Source organism: Gracilinanus agilis, chromosome 1 (genome assembly GCF_016433145.1).
Source record: "Gracilinanus agilis isolate LMUSP501 chromosome 1, AgileGrace, whole genome shotgun sequence".
NCBI classification, from domain to species: Eukaryota; Metazoa; Chordata; class Mammalia; order Didelphimorphia; family Didelphidae; genus Gracilinanus; species Gracilinanus agilis.
In genome coordinates, this window is record NC_058130.1 from 750889321 (window position 1) to 750908252 (window position 18932).

The window sequence follows — 18932 nt, forward strand, 5'->3', positions numbered from 1 at the left end:
TCAATGTAGCCCATTCCACACTGGGTCAGCTCTAATTGAAAGGAAATTTTTTCTCACATCAAATAAATTTTGCCTTTTTGCAACTTCCACCAATCATTATTGTTTTTCTGGGGCAGACAAAGAAAGTTTCATCCTTCTTCCATATGGAAGTCCTTCAAAACCTGTCCTCCCAAGTATTCTCTTCTCCAACATAAGCACACACAGTTCTTTTCAAACATTCTCATATGAGACAGGCTAATAGCTTTTTGCCATCCTGGTTGCTTGCCTCTGGACTCTATCTTATCAATGGTCTTATCAATAAGGCTGTATCCAGAACTGAACAATAATACTCCAGATGAAATCTGAAGACTGTAGAGTATCAAGAGACTGTCAGAAAAAAATGACTCCCTAGGATACATCATGGGTAATCACATTATATATAGAAACTTTCATTGACCTTAGTCATACCAATGACAGGTCTAGTTACACTCTCAGATTGTGATTTTAAAATATGAAGTTAATTCAGCATGACTTGTTTTTATTTTTTATTTAAAAATCGTTACCTTCCATCTTAGAATCAATACTGGGTACTGGTTCTAAGGCAGATGAATGGTAAGGGTTAGGTAACTGGGGTTAAGTGACTTGCCCAAGGTCACACAGCTAGGAAGTGTCTGAGGTCAGATTTGAATTCAGGACTTCCCATCTCTGGTTCTGACTCTCAATCCACTGAGCCACCCAGCTGCCCCATGGCATGATTTATTTTTGGTATTTCTTGGTGCTCACTCAATTCCCTATTCTAGGTACAAAAAAAACCATTCATGATTCCTTTCTAGAATTTTCCTGGAGGTCAATATAAAGTACACTGGTATAGACAAGGGCAGAAACATAGGAGTTTTTGCAGTGTGATTTTCTCTACCATCTATTTAACATTGTATCATTTAATTCAGACGTAGCACTGGACGTGATTGTAAAAATGCTTCTCTACTCCTCATATCTCTCATAAAAGGGGCAGGTCTGAATGACCCATAAAATATAAAACTCACAGTCAGCCCAATGAATTCAAACAGATCAATATCTTGCTCTTATCTGAGATGCTTAACCATAATTCTTTGAACTTGACTCATTCTGTTCCTTCCAGGGGACAGAGCTCCCTGATTACTTCAGTTCAACCCAGTGGTATTCTTCCTTCTCATACCATTCACAGGTGGCATACTACAAACCATTTCCCCTGATTTTTTTCCCTCTACAACTACTGTTTCTTCTGCCCTGGACTGTATTTCCAATTGTCCCTTGAAGAAGGCCATAAAATTTTGTTATGAAGGGATTAGAGCAATGCCATCATGGAAGGTGTAATACCAAGACTGCTTTTATGACATGACACTCAATTCTGGAATTTCCTCTTTGTTATAGGGTATCTTCATTCCCAGCTTCCCTTAAACAACCTGAGTTTCTTACATATCCTTTAGAAACTCCATGCCATATGTCTAGAAGCTTAATTTCTTTTTACTCTTTTCTTAGTCCATAATATTTAACAGAATTAATTTCAAGAAGAACTATAGGGGTTTGTTTCCCTAAGTCTCAGGGCACCTACTTTGCCTGGATTGAAATCTATCACTATCCTCACTAAAACATTAGTCAAAACTGAACTCAATATTCTTGATTACTGATATCAAACTAAAAGAGAAATGAGTAGGAATTAACTAATCTGTTCATAAGGATTTCTGTGGGCTATATATTGGCTTGGTTTTAAAATGTAATGTTATTTATTTTTAATTGCATTTTATTTATTTTGCTAAATATTTTCCAATTACATTTTTATCTGGTTCAGGCCTCACTTGGAAATGTATCTGCTATAGATTATGTCTAACTATGACAGGCTAAAGCATGACTTCATTCTAAGTACCCTTCATCCTAAGTATATGTTGCTAATAATAATAGATATTGTTTTCTATTAAGGCAAAGACTGTTGACTCATTTTAAGCTTACATTCAACTAAAATCCCTAGATATTTTTCATTAGAATTATTAGTGCTCACTAATTCTGAATTAATGAAGTTAATATTAAAATCCAGATATAGCACTTTATATTTATCTCTATTAAAATTCATTTCATTGAATTTGGGTCATTATTCTAGAGTACCACAACCTTAAAATCCTAACTTTTAATTATCCTTCATATGTTTGCACAATATGCAAATATGAGTTGTACACCATTTCTAATTCCTCCAAGTCACTGGTAGAAATGCTAGACAGCATAAAGCAAAAGGTATATGTCTAGGGTACTTCACAGAGATATCCTTCCAGGTTTACATCAGCCAATAATTACTTGTCTCTATTCAATAAATCAATTTTGAATCTGTTTACTCAAAAATCTACTTGAAAAGGATATCACAATAGCATCTGACAGTTAATCAAAAGCCTACAAACATTTATTAAGCACCTGCTCTGCCCAGGTACTATTCCAAATGCTTAGGATACAAATACAAAAAAAAGAAAAAGAAATCATGACCTCAAGGAACTTACAATCCTATTGAGGAACACAAAACATAAAAGGAAGCTAAAAAGGGAGGTTTGAGAAGAGAAGACAGTACAGAGGAGAGAAGGAAATCTTTAAGATAGTGGAAAAGTCACAGAAGTCCCCAAATAGTGCAGCCAGGTGTGAAATGAAAATATGTCCATGTTGAGTTCTCTCATTAAATGATGGTTTGGAGTTCATGGCCCCATCCTCTAGTCAGCCAAGCAGATGATTGTGATGAAATACAATAATAAGACTGATGAGATCTGATAGGATGATGAGGTTATCCCAGTAATCATCTGCCTGAGATACAGTGGAGAAGTCAGTAAGAAAAGTCCCAAAGTAGTACAGCCAGGTGAGAAATGAGACACCATAGAGTTTACTATCTCTATGAAATTTCCTTGATCTACTATTCTAGAAACCCTATAAAAAATAAAGGTAGTCTGCTATGACATAATACCTTTTTCAATTAAATTTTATTTTATTTTTAGATATACATTTTCTCTTTCCCATACCCCCACCAACTGAGAAAGCAACAAAAACAAATTCCATTTAAATATGTATATACAGTATAGTTAAGAAAAAATACCATACTAATCTTATCCAAGCACCAACAAAACCCCAACAATTACAACAAAATAATTTATTGTGAATTCATCATCTCTCTATAAGAAGATGGGAAATATATTTCATTTTGAGTCCTCTGGAATTATAGTTGGTCATTGTGTTGATCAGAGTTCTCAAGTCTTTCAAAATTTTTTGCCCATGGCCCACTCTTAAAGGATAGTTTCCAATGCCATAAATATAGCCATTTCTAATTATTTTTAACAGGAATTTTCAATCTCTAAAATTGAGACCCTTTTCTTTTGAGGTGGTCTACATACCAACATAGATGAGACACAATTTAATTTGTCTCATTCTCGTCTCCTCTCTCAGGTGGTATGAAATATGTTCTCTGAAACTACCAAAATGGGGAAAAATACCTTTTTGTATTTGTCCTACATTCTTCACTAGCATGAGATTGATTTTAGGTTTGAAAGAGGATTATTCTCATGTGGTCAACTTGGTGTGCCACTATAAAGCCATCAAGATACCATTGTCTGTGTCCTGGGGAGAATGACCATGTGTAGAGCCATTGCTCTTACATATTTAGTTAGGATCATAAAACTTCAGCACCAAGGACAGATCCCCAAAGGCCCTAACTAGAAATCTCCCTCCAAGCTGACATCAATCTCTAAATGACTATGCTTTGTCATCCAGTTAGTTTCAAATCCACCAAACATACAAACGTACATCTAATACATATCTTGCCCACAAATATAGTATAAGAGACTTTAGGTTGTTATGGCTGTCTAGAGAAAATGAATAACCTGTAATTCCTATCCCAAAGAAAATGAATAAACTGAATTGCTTTCTAGTTGTTGGGAAATTTAGAAAAGAATCTTACAAGATGATTAGCAGATGCCCCTTTATGTAATGATTAAAATGACTGAATTCATTGTTCTCTCTGGCCTTATCTGTCATCACAAAACATACTGACATGAAGTTCCATCTTAAAGAATGTCTTGTAGCATGTTACTTTCTTACTATAACTTCTTCCTGAGTCTTCCCACCCCACTACCGAATATGGTGGCAGAGAGCTCTTTTTATTTTAGTTTAAACATAAATTCAAGAGGAACTGCTATTAGTGATAATTTCAGCAGTACTGTACAGTAATTGTAGGACTGTAGCTTGACAAGTAACTTTTTACTCCCCATAGTCTTATTCTCATGGGACACTCAGAATGGTTATGAGATTTACTGATGATACAAAGCTGGGGCAAATAACTCATATTCTGGAGGACAGAATCAAGATCCTAAATGATCCTGACTGACTGGAACATTGAGCCTCAAACCAAACAAAATGAAATTTAACAAGGTTAAATGTAAAATCCTACATTTAGGATTTTGATGGCACACATGCGGAATGTAAGAGACGTGACTTGGCAACATGTTCATATGAAAAACACTATGTTTTAGCTGACCACAAGGTCAATGTGAATGAACATTGGAATTTTGCTACATCAAAAGCTGTGTTGAGATTAAGACTACATAATAGTACCATGATGGCCTGATTTTCTAAGGATAAGAGTTCTATTCAGTCTTGACTATTTTATTTGAAGAACATTGAAAAATTGGCATGAATCCAGACAAAGGTGACTGAGAAGGTGAGAAATCTAACAACCATATTGTATAATAATTGACACATATAGATCTTTAAGACTCATAAATTGATTTGTGTACATTTTCATTTGATATTCACAATTAACCTGTGAACTAGGGACAATAGGTTGTCAGGGGATCGTAGATTGGAACTAGAAGCTCCTAGACCTTAGGGGTCAGCTAGTTCAGCCCCTTTATTTTACAGATCAGGAACATGATGCCCATATTGGTTAAATAATTTGCCCAAGGTCTCAGGGTAGTAAGTGGCAGAGCCATTTGAGCTCAGGTTCTCTGGCTCTAAATAAAGTGTGCTTTCTACCACAATATTTTGGCCAGGACACACAAAAAAAGCATCTTATTCTCTAAAAGGCATTATTGTTTCCACTTTATGGATGAAGAAACTGCAGGTTAACTTTTTGAGCTCTCTTCTCTCTCTCTCTCCTCTCTCTCTCTCTCTCTCTTTCTCTCTGTCTCTCGCTTCCTTCTCTCTGTCTCTGTCTCCGTCTCTCTCTCTCTCTCCATCTCTCTTCTTTCTGCTTCCTTCTCTCTGTCTCTGTCTCCGTCTCTCTCTCTCTGTCTCCATCTCTCTTCTTTCTGCTTCTCTCTCTCCCTTCTTCACTTTCTTTTCCATCCCTTTCTTCTCTCTCTCTCCTCCTTTTTTGTTAGTCTCAGCCTCCATCTGTCTCTCCTCTGTTTATCTGGCTCTCCCTCGCTGGTCCTTCTCCCCTTCCCTTGAATGCATGACATTGTTTCTGGGGTCACCATGACTACTGAGTGGGGCACGCTGTGCAGGTCAGGGCATCCTTGGGGGCAGGGAGTAGGATGACCCAGGCCCCGGTGCCCTCCATGCTGTTGCCTGTGCAAGGGAAGGGAAAGCCAGGCAGCCGTCCGAGGGGCTGCTCTGCTGGTTACCGTGTGCTGTTGAGGCCCCCTCCCCACCCCCTCGGGTGGATGAAATCATTTGACAGCTCACTACAGTATAGTCTGAGAAAGTTGGCAGGCGAGCCCTGCCAGATTGCTTCAAGGCTGTGTTTAATCTTTCACGGGCACACGTGAGAGAGAGAGAATGTGTGTGTGCTCGTGTGCTCGTCCTCGCCACCCAGCACGCGAAATAGGGAGGTGAATGCATGGTTGCCTGTGCCGAGGGAGCATCTCGGACCCTTCTGGCCAGGATGGGGAGGGGGGGTTCGGGATCTGCGTCTGTGGTTTGTTTGGACTCTCCTGGGTTGCAAAGCCCCCCCGGGGCAGTTGGCCGGCTGTCTGCAGGATGCACAAGGGCTGGGGCCTCGTGGAGTTCATTATGATTCTGTTTAGAATTAAGGCAGAGGTGAGCAGATGTTTATAATTGCCCTCCTAAGCTTGAGCTGGGTAAGGAGAGAAAGGGTGGGCCTGACCCTCCCCTGGCCTCTGGGCCTGGTGTCCATTCCTTCCCTGGGGGAGTTCTCACCCTGCCCTGCCTCCCCCAGGTCATCATCAGATGCCCCACACAGCTTGGGGTGGACGTCGGGAGAGAGGTCGCCTCCGATGGCCCATTCCTACCTACAGGAAGAAAACCGGGAGCCCCCTGCTCCCAGGATAGACACTGAGCCATTCAGGGACAGATAATGTGATATGACAAGAGGGGACCTTGGCTGCCCCCCCCCCACATCAAAGAGAGCCTGGCTGAGATGGAGAATGCTAGGGAGGAGGCCTGTGCCAGGAGGTCAGGCAGATGCTGGAGTCATCTCCCTGAGGAGCTGATGAGCCCCAGAATTTGGGGCATTTTAATTGGAAAATATTTACTGTAGGGAGCAGCTGTTAATGTGGGCCAGGTGACCAGCTCAGGGGACCTTTCCAGCTCCCTGTGGGATGTTGGACCGCAGTGGTCAGTCCTTGGCTTAGTGGTGCCAGGTCATGTGCCTGAGGAAGACCTTGTCCCCACTCCTTTTTTTCCTCCCCTCTTCCTTTGTTCTCTTACTTCAGGGACTTGGGGTTTTCAAGTGTTGAGGTGCCCTCTCTTGTCCTAAGGCACCCTGCAAGGGATGGCTGTTGGCTTTCAGACAGATCCTGGCAAGGTGCCTAGGTGGGGGGCTCTGACAGCAATGAGGGATGGAAGCCTCCATTTCCTTATTGACCTTGAAGAGAAGATGACCCCTTTAGTTCACTTTGTTCTGTGTTGTGATAATGATAAAAGATGTCATTGCACAGGGCTCCAGCATTGGGGGTCCCACTGCCCTTAACTTACTGCTTTCTGAGGCTGGAGCCCCTGCTCCTGCCATTCTTTTATATACGGTTCTTTCCAGTAGCAGCAAGCTGGTCTTTTATAAGTGACCTTCTTTCTGTTGGTCAGAAACTGGCTCTTTTGGGTTTTTAAAAAATTTTTAAATTTTGAATATTTTCCCAAAGTTACATGTTTTATGTTCTTTCCCTCTCCCCAAAGCTTCCCTAACCCCCCTTAGCCGACGCACAATTCCATGGGTTTTAACTGTATCCTTGATCAAGACCTAATTCCATATTATTGATAGTTGGACTAGAGTTATCGTTTAGTATCTACATCCCCAGTAATATCCCCATCAGTCCGTGTGTTCAAGCAGTTGTTTTTCTTCTGTGTTTCTCCTCCCACAGTTCTTCCTCTGAGTGTGGCTAGTTTTCTTTCTCACAAGTCCCTCAGCCTTGCTCTGGATCCTTGCATTGCTGCTAGTAGAGAAGTCCATTATGTTCAATTGTACCACAGTGTGTCCGTCTCTGTGTACACGGTTCTCCTGGTTCTGCTCCTTTCACTCTCCATCAGTTCCAGAGCCAGTTTCTGCTGGAATGACCTCCAAGTGTCTTTTGGGGAAAGCACTTAAATAAAAGACAATTTCCTCAAACAAACTTTGAAAAAATGTTATTTTTTTATTCAACCCCTCTCCAGCAAAATATATAGATTATGTCTTAAATGTTTACATATCTCAATTCATTCACAAGTTATTCTTCAAGTATTAGATCTGTAGCTGTGTATAATGTTCTCTTGTTCTACTTGCTTCACTCTTCATTATCTCAGGTAGTTTCTTTCCAAGTTTAAAAAAAAAATTTCTGCTCATCATTTCTTATGCAGCATTCCATCACAATCGTATGTCACAATTTGTCCAGCCATTTGGATTGATGGACATCTCCTTGATTTCCAGTTCTTTACCATCACAAAGAGAGCTGCAATCATATCTTGGAACACATAGGTTCTTTTCCTTTTTCCCTTATCTTCTTGGAAAACAGACCCAACAATGGTATTGCTGGGTCTTAGGATATATGGCACTCTGGGAGTAATTCCAAAGTTCTCTCCAAAATGGTTAGGCCAGTTCATAGCTCCACCAACAGTGTATCAGTGTCCCCACTTTTCCACCTCCCCTCCAACATTCATCATTTTGCTCTTTTGTCGTTTTGATCAATTTGATAAGTATGAGCTAATACCTCAGAGTTGCTTTGGTTTCCATTTTCCTAATCGGTAGCAATCTAGAGCATTTTTTCATGTACGTCTGTCTGACTTTGATTTCTTCATCTGAAAGCTGTCTGTTCATATTTTTTGCCCATTTATAAATTGGGGGATGGCTCTTATTACCACAAATTTGACAGAGTCCTCTATGTATTTTCAATATGAGACCTCTATCCAAGAGACTATGAAAATTTTCCCCTAATTTTCTGCTCTCTTTCTAATCTTGACAACATTTGTTTTATTTTTTATGGAAACTTTTCAGGTTAATGAACTCAGAATTATCCATTTTGCATCTCACAGTGCTCTCCATCTTTTTTCCCCCATACATTCTTCCCCTTCCCCTAAATGGGAGAGGTAGTATGCTCCCTGTTCTAATTTGCTTATGATATGTCCTTTTCTCTCGAGATCATGTATCCATTTTGACCTTATTTTAGTGAATGGTGTTCGATACTGGTCTATGCCTAATTTCTGCCAAACTACTTTCTAGTTGTCCTAGCAATGTTTACCCCATAGTGATTTCTTATCCCAGTTGCCCGGATTGGTATTTCTGTCAAATACAAGATTAATATAATTTTTTTGCTGCTATTTGCTGCATGTCTGTTCTGTTCCACTGATCTACCTTTCTGTTTCTTAGCCAGTACCAAATAGTTTAGATAATTACTGCTTTATAATACAGTTTAAAATTGGGTACTGGTAGGCCTCCTTCCTTTACGATTTTTTTTTCATTAATTCATTTGTCCCTCAAACAAAGTTAGCCGGGTGTTAATAGATAGTTTAAGTGGTGTTTTCTTCACCATTTCTCCTCTTGCCCCTAAATATTCCTCCTTAGTCTCCCTACCTCAGGTTCCTATTTCCCCCTCACATTAGCAACAAGATCTACACACATAAGGGAACCTGCGCTTCCTTGCTGGCCTTGGGTCATTCAGTTCATCTTCATAAAGCAAAACATCCTGGAAATGAATTCCAAGTCCCCGCACTGCCATGTCCACAAACACACAATGAATTGTACTTTAAAATTTGGCTTTTCTTTATAACCCTCCCTCTGTCCTCCAGCAGGCTCTAATGAAGTTCATCCAGTTCTAGACTTGCGTGTGGAAGTTCTCGTGCCCTCGAGGATTCTGTTCATATTCTAATAAGAGGCACAACCTGTTCCATATATGCGTGTGCTAGTGGTTCTTACTGTGGCTTCAGGGAACTTGTTTAAAAAAAAAAAACATTTTGTTATTTCTATTTGTTTGTTATCCTAAAGATTTTACTCTATGCATGTAGGACACGAGTCTGAGAAGGGGGCCAAAGGCGTCCTAAGACTTGGTTGTTGAGTCATTGCCGTTGTGTTCCGCTCTCCCCATTTCCTTCTCCGGCTCATTTGATAGATGAAGAAACTGAGGTCAGTGGGGTTAAGTGACTTGCCCAGGGTCACCCAGCCAGTAAGTGCCTGAGGCTAGGCTTGGCCCTCCTATGTCCACTGTGCCACCCTGCTGCCCTGTGTTCAGCTGCCAAAGGGCATTGATACAAGAAAGGCGAAGAACTCCGAGGCTGTACAAGGCAGCTCTGAGGGGACCTGGGAGGGGAAGGCTCCGCACGTTCTAGCCTAACTCTTCTCCCTCCTGCTAGTAGCGCGCCATCCCCTCTCCACACATTCCCTCGCCTCCACCTCTTGAGGGCCGGGCCATTCCCTTCTTGCCCAGTGACCAGCCTGGAAGGCCTGGGCAGCAGGCTGGCCCAGGGGGGTGGCAGGCCCCCCTAACACTTGTTCAGTTGTCCTGGGGCGCTAAGGGCCAGCCCTCCTCCTTGGCCCCACGAGGGGAGGGGGCAGAGGAGGACGCCAAACGCCAGCGATTTCTGGTGTGAGGCCCCTGGGCCCAGCGTGTGGAGGACAGGGGAGGGGGAGTTGGCCCCTTCCCCTCAGTCGCTGGGGAATCCCAATAGTGATGAGTGATGAGGATGGCGATAACGGTAACTGCCTTGCGCTGCTGGAAGACAGCACAGTTTACAGGCTGCTTCGTCTACACGATGTCACTTGGTCATTGCAACAGCCGTTAGGCGACCTGTGCACGGTCACGCAGCGAGAGCCAGAGACCGGATCTGTGCCTCCAGGTCCCTCATGGTTCTGAAAAGCTGCTTCCGCTACACAAATTGCCTTTCCATGAAGTCATCACTGACCACAGAGAGTGAGTATATGCCATCCCTTCTTTTTTCCTGCAATAAATTCCTAGAAACAGCAGATTCATTGGAAAATGCATTAAAATTTCCCAAAATAATGTCATCCAGGTTACATTTCTTGACCGAGGACTCTATTCAATAAATCATTGGTATGACCAACATTATGTCCAAAAGGCAGAGACATCAATAATCTAAAAGTATAAAAGTAAGCTCTTTGAATGGCCCTAAATGCATGCATCTGGGCAGCGAGGTGGCACAGTGGAGAGAGTATTGGGCCCAAAATTTTTCTGAGTTCAAATGCTGCCTTAGAGACTTCCTAGCTCTGTGATTCTGGGCAAATCATTTAACCTTGTTTGCCTCAGTTTCCTCATCTGTAAAATGAACTGGAGAGGTAGATGAGTAGACAGAGAGCCAGTCTAGAGATGGGAGGTCCCAGGTTCAAATCTGGCCTCAGACACACTTCCTAGCTGTGTGACCCTGGGCAAGTCACTTAACCTTGTTTGCCTCTGTTTCCTCATCTGTAAAATGAATTGGAGAAGGAAATGGCCAACCACTCCAGTATTTTTGCCAAGAAAATCCTCCCCAATGGAGTCATTAAGAGTTGGGCCTGACTGAAATGATTGAACCTAAGGAATGCATCCGTCAGGGATACAGAAGCCCTCCATCTGCGATGGCACGGCCCTAGAAACACAAAGAAGACAGAAGTCTCTCTCTGCCGGGGCTCTTGCGGTTGCCTTTGAGTTTAGAAAGATTCGGGGATAGAGGATTTGCTTGGCAAAAGCCGCACCAGGGATCAAGCCTCGCTTTCCCAGGAAGTCGGCGCTCTTCTCTTCTCTCTGCAGGCGCCCCTCGGCGCTCCAGAAGCCTCCCAGGAACCCTAGCTGGGGCTGCTCAGCAAATAGCAGCGACAGGAGGCTTCCCTGTGAAAGGCGTTGATGAAAACCGAGGGCCGGCCGGCCGCCTCCGCAGAATCTCCTCTTTCATCTGTAGCTTCTGCTGAGACAATTCAGCCTCAATATAAAGTATCCCCCCTCCCCCCGGAAACTCCAAGTGCTGTCAAGTCCCTCTACTTGTCATTATGGCGAGAGCAGTAAGAAAACTTCACATTGCATTGGATAGCTGGAAAGTAATTTCTGTGATAGTCAAATGGGTTTGACTTTTATTTTTCATAAAGACTAGGTCTTCCTGTATCAGCCAGGTTAGAAATGCCAGCTGGAGGAGGCAGCTGGGTGGTTCAGTGGATGTAGCCAGGCCTAAACACAGGAGGTCCCGGATTCAAATCTGGCCTCAGATACTTCCTTGCTGGGTGTCCCTGGACCAGTCACTTAACCCCCATTGCCTAAACCTTACCCCTTTTCTGCCCCGGAACCAATACGTAGTAGTGATTCTGAGATGGAAAAAATTTTTTTTAAAAATTTTTAAAAAAAGAAAGAAAGAAAGAAATGCAGGCCTGATGTCTCTGCTCCTCTCCGCCAGCTCCCCCTTGCTACATGGCCTGTCAGTCCTCTGTGGTGCCACTTTGCTGGGTCCTCTCTCGGGGGCGCCCCCAAGGCTCGTCGTCTCCTCTGCTCCGGTGGATTTACTCAGCTGCTCTCTGCTGATGATTCTCGGATTCTCTAGCCTCCAGCCCCCAAGCCCAGCTGCCAGGCTGGACGTTCCCGCACCCCTCCCAGGCCCACACCTGGAGCACGCAGATCCCTTGTACCTCCGGGATCGAATGCAGAATGTGCCTTCCTCACGGGCCCTCCTGCCCTTTGGCACCTTCCACCCTGAGACAGACCTTGGGCACAGGGACGCCGGCCTCCGGGCTGCCCGCCATGCCTGGCACACTCCCCCTCCAGGATGCCTCTCCTGATGCCCCTCTCCTTTTTTAAACACTTGCCCTCTTCTGTCTTAGAATCAGTCCTTTGCACTGGTTCCGAGGCAGAAGAATGGTGAGGGCTAGGCCAGGGGGGTCAAGTGACTGCCCAGGGTCACACAGCGAGGAAGTGTCTGAATTCAGATTGGAACCCAGGACCTCCCGTCTCTAGGCCTGGCTCTCCATCCACCGAGCCACCCGGCTACCCTCTGTGATTCTCCCTTAATGTTCGTGCCATCCCTCTGTTGGCTTCTCTAGTCCATCCTGGCTGTGTGTCCTTTGGCATTGGCACGTTGTCTTCCCGGGAGACTGGCTTCTGCCTCTTTGGGGATCCTCAGCGCCTTTGGGGACCCCGTGGGGAGGCAAGAATCAGAGCGAGCCTCCGAGGAAGGCTGGGGCCTAACGAGGCAGAGGAAGGAGGCTGCCGAGTGAGGCAGGGCCTCTGCTCAGGGAAGCGGGGTCCGGAGCCTGGACGAGAGAAGACAGGAGCCCGAAGAGGCCAGACGCCTGGGCCCAGGCGGCCAAAGCTGCGAGGAGGGAGGACGCACAGGGCAGGGGCAGAGGGGGAGGAGGCCGGCTTCTGGCGTGGCCGCTGGGTGCTGCCGTGGCTAGCGTTTGGGCCTTGGAGTGTTTCGGTCCTGACCGACTCCTCCCTCGGGGTGCTGAGCCTGACTTTCTTCCTCTGCAAAATGGGGATCAGTGTCGCCGAGCCAGGGCTGCCCTCGGGAACGCAGGGCTTGTGGAGGCCGGGCCGGGCCGGGCCGGGCCTCCCACTGCCTGATGGATCAGTGGGCGGGAGAGCAGGCTCTGTGTGGGAGGGAGGTGGCCGCCAGGCTTCCACGTGAGGGGAGAAGCCTCTCTGGGTCCCAGCCACGGATGAGCACAGCGTGTCGTGTCCGGCCCTCGGGGCCCGCCCGGGCAGCGCTCTCCCTGGCACCCAGACGGCCGTGGCTCTGTGGAGCCCATTGTGACAGGCGGCCGGCCCTCCGGGTGCCCACAGCTGCCCCTGGGGCTGTTCTAAAGTGCCCGACGTCACGGAGATTGGAACCCAGGACTTCCCCACCGCACTCCCAGACTTCTTCAGGAGCAAATTCTCGGAAAGTCACAGACTTACACATTTAGAAGTACAGGGTCAGGGGGCCCTTCACAGCCATCTCGCGGGGCCCCTCTGTTTTAAGTCCAGAGATGGTCATAGGGGTGGTGACAGGCTAGATTTGAACTCAGGTCTGCCCCTTCAAACGTCCCTGAAGAGGGAGGAGGGTCACCATTGGCTTTCCATCCTTCCCAGTCAGCAGCACTGTATGTGCCGGGCACACAGAGCCAAGCCCGGCCTGCGCTTGGGCCCCGCTCAGCCTACAGGGGGCTTGCTGTGTGGATGGAGGGAGCTCTGGCAGGGAAGGCCCCAGGCCCCTCAGACACGTGCTCGCCTCGTCTCCCGGGGAGTGACTCATGCCGGAGCCTTCTCCTCCCTGGGCCAAGTCTCTTGTTGGGGGGATTGGCCCAAGGCACGGAGGCGCCTCCGTCCTAGGTGACTTTGGTCTGCTTGCCTTGTCCCAGGCTCCTGGGCTGGCGGCTGTTCTGGAAGAGGCCACAGGCCCAGACCCCCTTTTACAGATGAGGAAGCGAAGGGATGTGCCCAGTGAGTCACAGCTAGTGAAAGGTCAGAGCCGGAATCGGAACCCGTGGCTTCTGGCTCGGAATCCACCAACCTCCGTCTGTCTCGGCCTCCCACGACCTCCATCATTGCTCCAAATGGGCCATAGAGAACCGAGGCAGAGATGTGGCAGGCTTCCACTGGGTGGCCGGCCCCTGGGATTTGGATTGGGCCCGGCCAGATACAGAACCTGGCCGGCGAAGCGGGCCTGCGACCGGAGGAGACAAGAGCCCCCGCTCCGTCTCCATGGGTGGAGGGCTGGGCCCAGAGACGGGGTGACTTCCACAGCCTCAGATATTTACTGACTGTGGGACCCTGGGCGAGTCACTTGGCCTCTTTTTGCCTCAGTTTCCTGTTCTGTAAAATGGGAATCACTGCAGTGCCCACAACCCAAGGTGGTTACAGTGATCAGATGAGATGTTTGGAAAGTGTTCTACACAGTCCCTGGCACATAGTAGGTGCTTAATAAATGTTCCCATCCCCTCCCAGGTTGTAGTGTGGTGTAGATGAGCCAATGTATGAACCACAATTTACTAGTCTCAAGATGTCCTGTAAAGGTCAGCCTGTGCCGCGTCACCCAGACAATTTTGGGGAACAAAACAGATTCTGTGGGATACGTGTTTATGTTCCACCCATTTTCGATTCCTGCCCTTCAATCCCAGTCCTGCCTTTGGGGGCCAAACCCCCACCTCTGTAAAGAAGGACCGGCAATCCTGGCTGGGGCGAGTGCCCGGCTCACCGTCCGGGGGGTCGGCAGCAGCAGGGGGCTTCAGGGGCATAAAGCACTTTGCCAATCTGAAGCTGCTACTACTACGGCCGTCTTTGTGGTTTATGATATTATTTTTGTAGCTCGTCTCTTCCTAATTTTTCTCACTGAAGTTCAGATAGAAACAGTCCTGAACAAGTACTGTGTTGCTATTATCATTATGGTGGTGGTTTTCATTTGATTTGGACATTTTCTCCCAGGCACCATCAGCTCATAGATCTAGGGCTGAAAGGGACTTAGAAGGCACCCAGGACAACCCCTTTATTTTACAGATGAGGAAACTGAGGACCAGGGAGGAGAAGGGGCTGATACCATCGTGAATGGGCCTCAGGAAGGGCCCTCGGGGGCCATGCGGTCCGACCTCGTCCTTTTAGATCTAAGGAAACAAGCCCAAGAAGGCTGTGGCGGGCCTTGCCCCAGGCCCCCAGTTAACGCGTGTTAGGGTGGGATTGGAAGCAGGTCTTGGGCCCAGAGCTCCTTCCACACGGAGGCAGGGACATCCTCGGGTCTCAAGCCAGAGGAAGGGGCAAAGCCCCCCCTCCATTTTAGGCTCTCCTCTCTGAGAGCTTCCTGGAATGGCCAGCTTTGGCAGAAGAAAGCAGAGGCCCGGGCCAGGCTGCCGGCGGAGCTCCTGTTATTAATCATGGGATCAATGGTGCTGGAGCAGGCCCTTCCTCCCACTCGCCCTCTTTCATAGGAATTGCATGCAGATTGCCCATGTGCTCGGCCAAGTCCTAAATAATAAATTAAATCAAAGGAAGAGGAAGGAAATAAAGATGTGGGCCAGGGAGGGGAGCAGCAGGTACACAGAGCAGGTTTTTCGGTTTGTTTGCTTTAAAATTGGATCCCTTGGCTACTGGCGGATTTGAGAGCAGGGACCAAAAAGGGAGTAACTCACTGGCCAGCATTTACTCATCCACAGAGTTTGTTTTTCATGCTTCCCCACCCCCTCCCCCAATCGCCCTTGGTGCCCGTTAAAAGGCCTCCTCCAGTTTGTCTTTATTTCTCTTGGCATCGCTGCATGGAAAGATGGGCTGCTTTGGCTGTCTAGTGTGGGGAGAGCCTTCCCATGGCCAAGCAATTACCATGGGTGCCCTAGAAGAAGGAAATCAGGCAGTGGGCATGGGATGAGTTCTGTGCTGGCCCCACTTTCTTTCTTCTGGGGCTCCATCTGGATGAATTGGGGTACGAAGGACGTTGGCTGCTGGTAGCCCCCAGAGGGTGCTGTTCGGAAAGACCCGAGAGTGAAGGATCACGGGACCATAGATTTAGAGCTGAAAGAGACCCATTTACAGATGAGGAAGGAGGTCCAAGATTTAGTCACTTGCCCAGGATCTTGCAGGTGATAAGTATCAGAGGCAGGATTTGAACCCAGGTTCTCGGACTACAGAGCCACTGTCGTTAGGAGATGTGAATGAAGCCCCCCTATGGAGCAAACGGGAATATCCTTACCTTTAGGGCTGCTTGTGTTTTTGGGCTCCGTCTCTTTCTGGGGAGGGTGCCCAAGGGGCCTGGATCCCTCGGGGGGCTCCCCACCCCTGCGTTCCCCTCGATGGCCGGCGGCGCTCCAAGGCAGGCGGTGCTGGCAGAGCTCGAGGCCCGGCCCAAGTCTGTCATGCAGGGGCCCCCTCGTGAGGCTCGGGGCGGCTTCGTGCCGGCTCAGCTGCAGCAAAAGGAGCGCTGAATTCCGCACGCCTTAGGCCCTGCCGGGGCTTCCCAGAGCCCAGGGATGAGGCCGCTCTTGTGGTCAGGGAGCCCCTCTGCCCCCCTGTGGAGAATCAGGGGACAAGGTGCCTGGGTCTGGGGCCAGAAGGGAGGCCGGGGGCCTGGCGCTTCCGTCGCCTCACCTCACAGAGGACGTTAGGAAGTTAGGGCACCCGGAGAAGCAGCATCAGGATGGGATTCGAACCCACGTCCTTGGACGCCAGGGCCTCTGGGCGATGGTCTTGCCATCACACTAACATCGTGGGGCCGGCGGCAGGAGGAGCAAAGACAGCAGCTCGCAGGGTCGGGAAAGGCGGAGTGAGGACTTCCCCGGACTCTCATGTCGCTCGCCTCGATGGCGGGCCTTCCAAGGATCCGCCCGACGAAGTGGGGCCTTACTTGGGGGAGGGCTTCGTGCACACGGCCACAAAGGAACCCGCGAGCCGCCTGCTGCAGGACGTGGGCTGTCCTTGGTAGCCGGAGGCCCTGGAGGGGTGCCGAGGGGGAATGTCAGTCCGCAGGTCCTGTCTAGGAGGGGTCTGAGCGGAGAGCCCTGTTGGTTTATCTGGGACTGCGGCGTCTCCCCCCAGGCACGGAAGCCAGCTCGGCCTCCTCTTGTGCCCCCGGTGCCTGGCACGGCTCTGGGCCACGCGGGCTGCCCTTGGGAACTCACTTGACTCTCCGTCTGCGTCTTTCAGCTTTGGCTTCCATTACCAAAGAGGGCTCCCCGGCTCTTGAACTCGAGTCTCTGTGTCTTCCGGCAGCATGTGGGGAGGCTGCTGCCTTCTTAGCTCACAGCTTAGCATCTCCGCTGCTGGGCTTGTGGGGAGTCTTGCTGCCCCCGTGACGCCGAGCGCCTCCAGCTGTCGCTTGGGGGCCCCTCTTTATACCTGGCTTAGGCCTTTTAGGGTGGGATTGTTAGCTGCAGAAGAGTTGAGGAACTCTAGGCGACCCTCTGTGGAGATGGCATCGAGGAGGGCAAAAATGATCCCTGCTTGGGTGGGGGGCATGGTGGACCCCAAATGGCCCCCGAGGTCTCGCTCGACACTTAGGATTCTGGGATTCTGTTTTGTTCTTGGGTGCTTTCCTGTGGCCACCTTGTATCTAACCTAGCCGAAAAGTCTGCCTGCGCCGGTCAAAAGTCAGCAAGCAGTGATTTTATTTTAAATTTCTATTTCTTAACCCTCACTTTCCATCTTAGACTCAATAGGAGATATCAGTTCCAAGGCAGAAGAGCGGTAAGGCCTAGGAAATTGGGGTGAAGTGACTTGCCCACAGTCACACAGCTAGGAAGTATCTGAGGCCAGATTTAAACCCAGGACTTCTTGTCTCCAGGCCTGGCTCTCCATCAATGAGCCACTTATCTTCCCTATGCAAACATTTATTAAATACCTACTGTGTGCCAGACCCTTTGGTGAGAAAACCCCTCACTATGCATAGTGTTTAACGTTTCTCTGCTTTTAGGGTGGGAGGGATGGCTGGAATAAGGGGGTAGTTGGCCAGCTTCAAAATGCCCTTGGACTTCTGGAGATGAGGGAAGGGATCGGAACAAGCTTTGTTAAGTGCTCAGAGCTTTGGCAAGTGTGGCATTGGATTCTACAACAACCTTGGAAGTTCAGCTATTTTGACCCCTACTTTACAGTTGAGTAAACTGAGGTAGACGGAGATGACATGACTGGCCCATTGTGACACTACTAGAAAGTGTCTGAGGCCAGATTCGAACGCAGGACTTCCTTACTCCAAACCCAGCCTCACTGAGGGCACTAGCTTGGTCCATTGGGATGAATCCTGATCGAGTCACTAGACATTTATTTCTACCTTTTCCTGCTCGCTGACTTGTGTTGGGACCTCCTAATCCTTCTGTTTATGCATTCTTGGGAAGGCAGATCCTGAACCCAGGCCTCCCAGATCCTAAGGCCATCCCAGGAAAGAAAGCCCCTTTACCTAATGCCAGTCAGCACGTGCTTGGTGGTTTGGGCCTCAGAGGGCTGCCCCTGACCAGCATGTTTCCATGTGGGACTTCGAGGCCAGATCTCTGCCCACCTTGCTTGGCTCTAGTGGCCTCTTAGTCTGGGGCACCCGACAGCAGGAGCCAGACCTCTGGGGCTGCAGCTGTCCTGTCGTCTGGCCCTCCCTGAGCACAGCTGGCTTCCCCGGGCCGGCTGTTTTCTGTCCTCCTCTTCAGCACCCCCTACCCTTCCTGCTGAGTCTGGCCCAGGCCTGGGGCTTCACCTGCCTCAACCCCTTCCTTCTCCTCTCCCATAGCAGCAGCAGCAGCAGCAGCAACAGCAGCAGCAGCAACAGCAGCAGCAGCAGCAGATGCCCCGAGGCAACCAGGAGGAGAAGGAGGAGAAGGAGAAAGAGAAGGAGACAGAGAAGGAAGAGGACAAACCTGAGGCTGAAAATGACAAAGAAGAGCTGACCAAGTGAGCAGGCCTCCTCAGGGTGCAGGGCTTGGGGGCTCAGGGGGCCTGTTGGGGTGGGACCCCACCTACAGCTCTGGCTGAGAGGGCAGAGCCGCTCTGTTCTGCTCATCCACCATCCGGCAGCCCTGGACAGGAGGAGAGTGCTTGGGGCTTTCCATCCCACAGCTCCTTCTCTGCTTCTGTCCGTCTGCCTGCCTGACTCTCCCCCCCCCCCCCCCC

The 18932-nt window shown here is 48.4% G+C and overlaps 1 protein-coding gene across 1 annotated transcript in view; it reads left to right on the top strand.

The window, feature by feature from the left end:
- The window catches only part of NCOR2 (nuclear receptor corepressor 2), a 210691-nt gene that overhangs the window by 91296 nt on the left and 100463 nt on the right, over positions 1-18932 (top strand). Inside the window, exon 21 of the mRNA XM_044685401.1 lies at positions 18565-18713. Coding sequence (XP_044541336.1) covers positions 18565-18713 — 149 coding nt within the window. The remainder of the gene's footprint in view (positions 1-18564; positions 18714-18932) is intronic.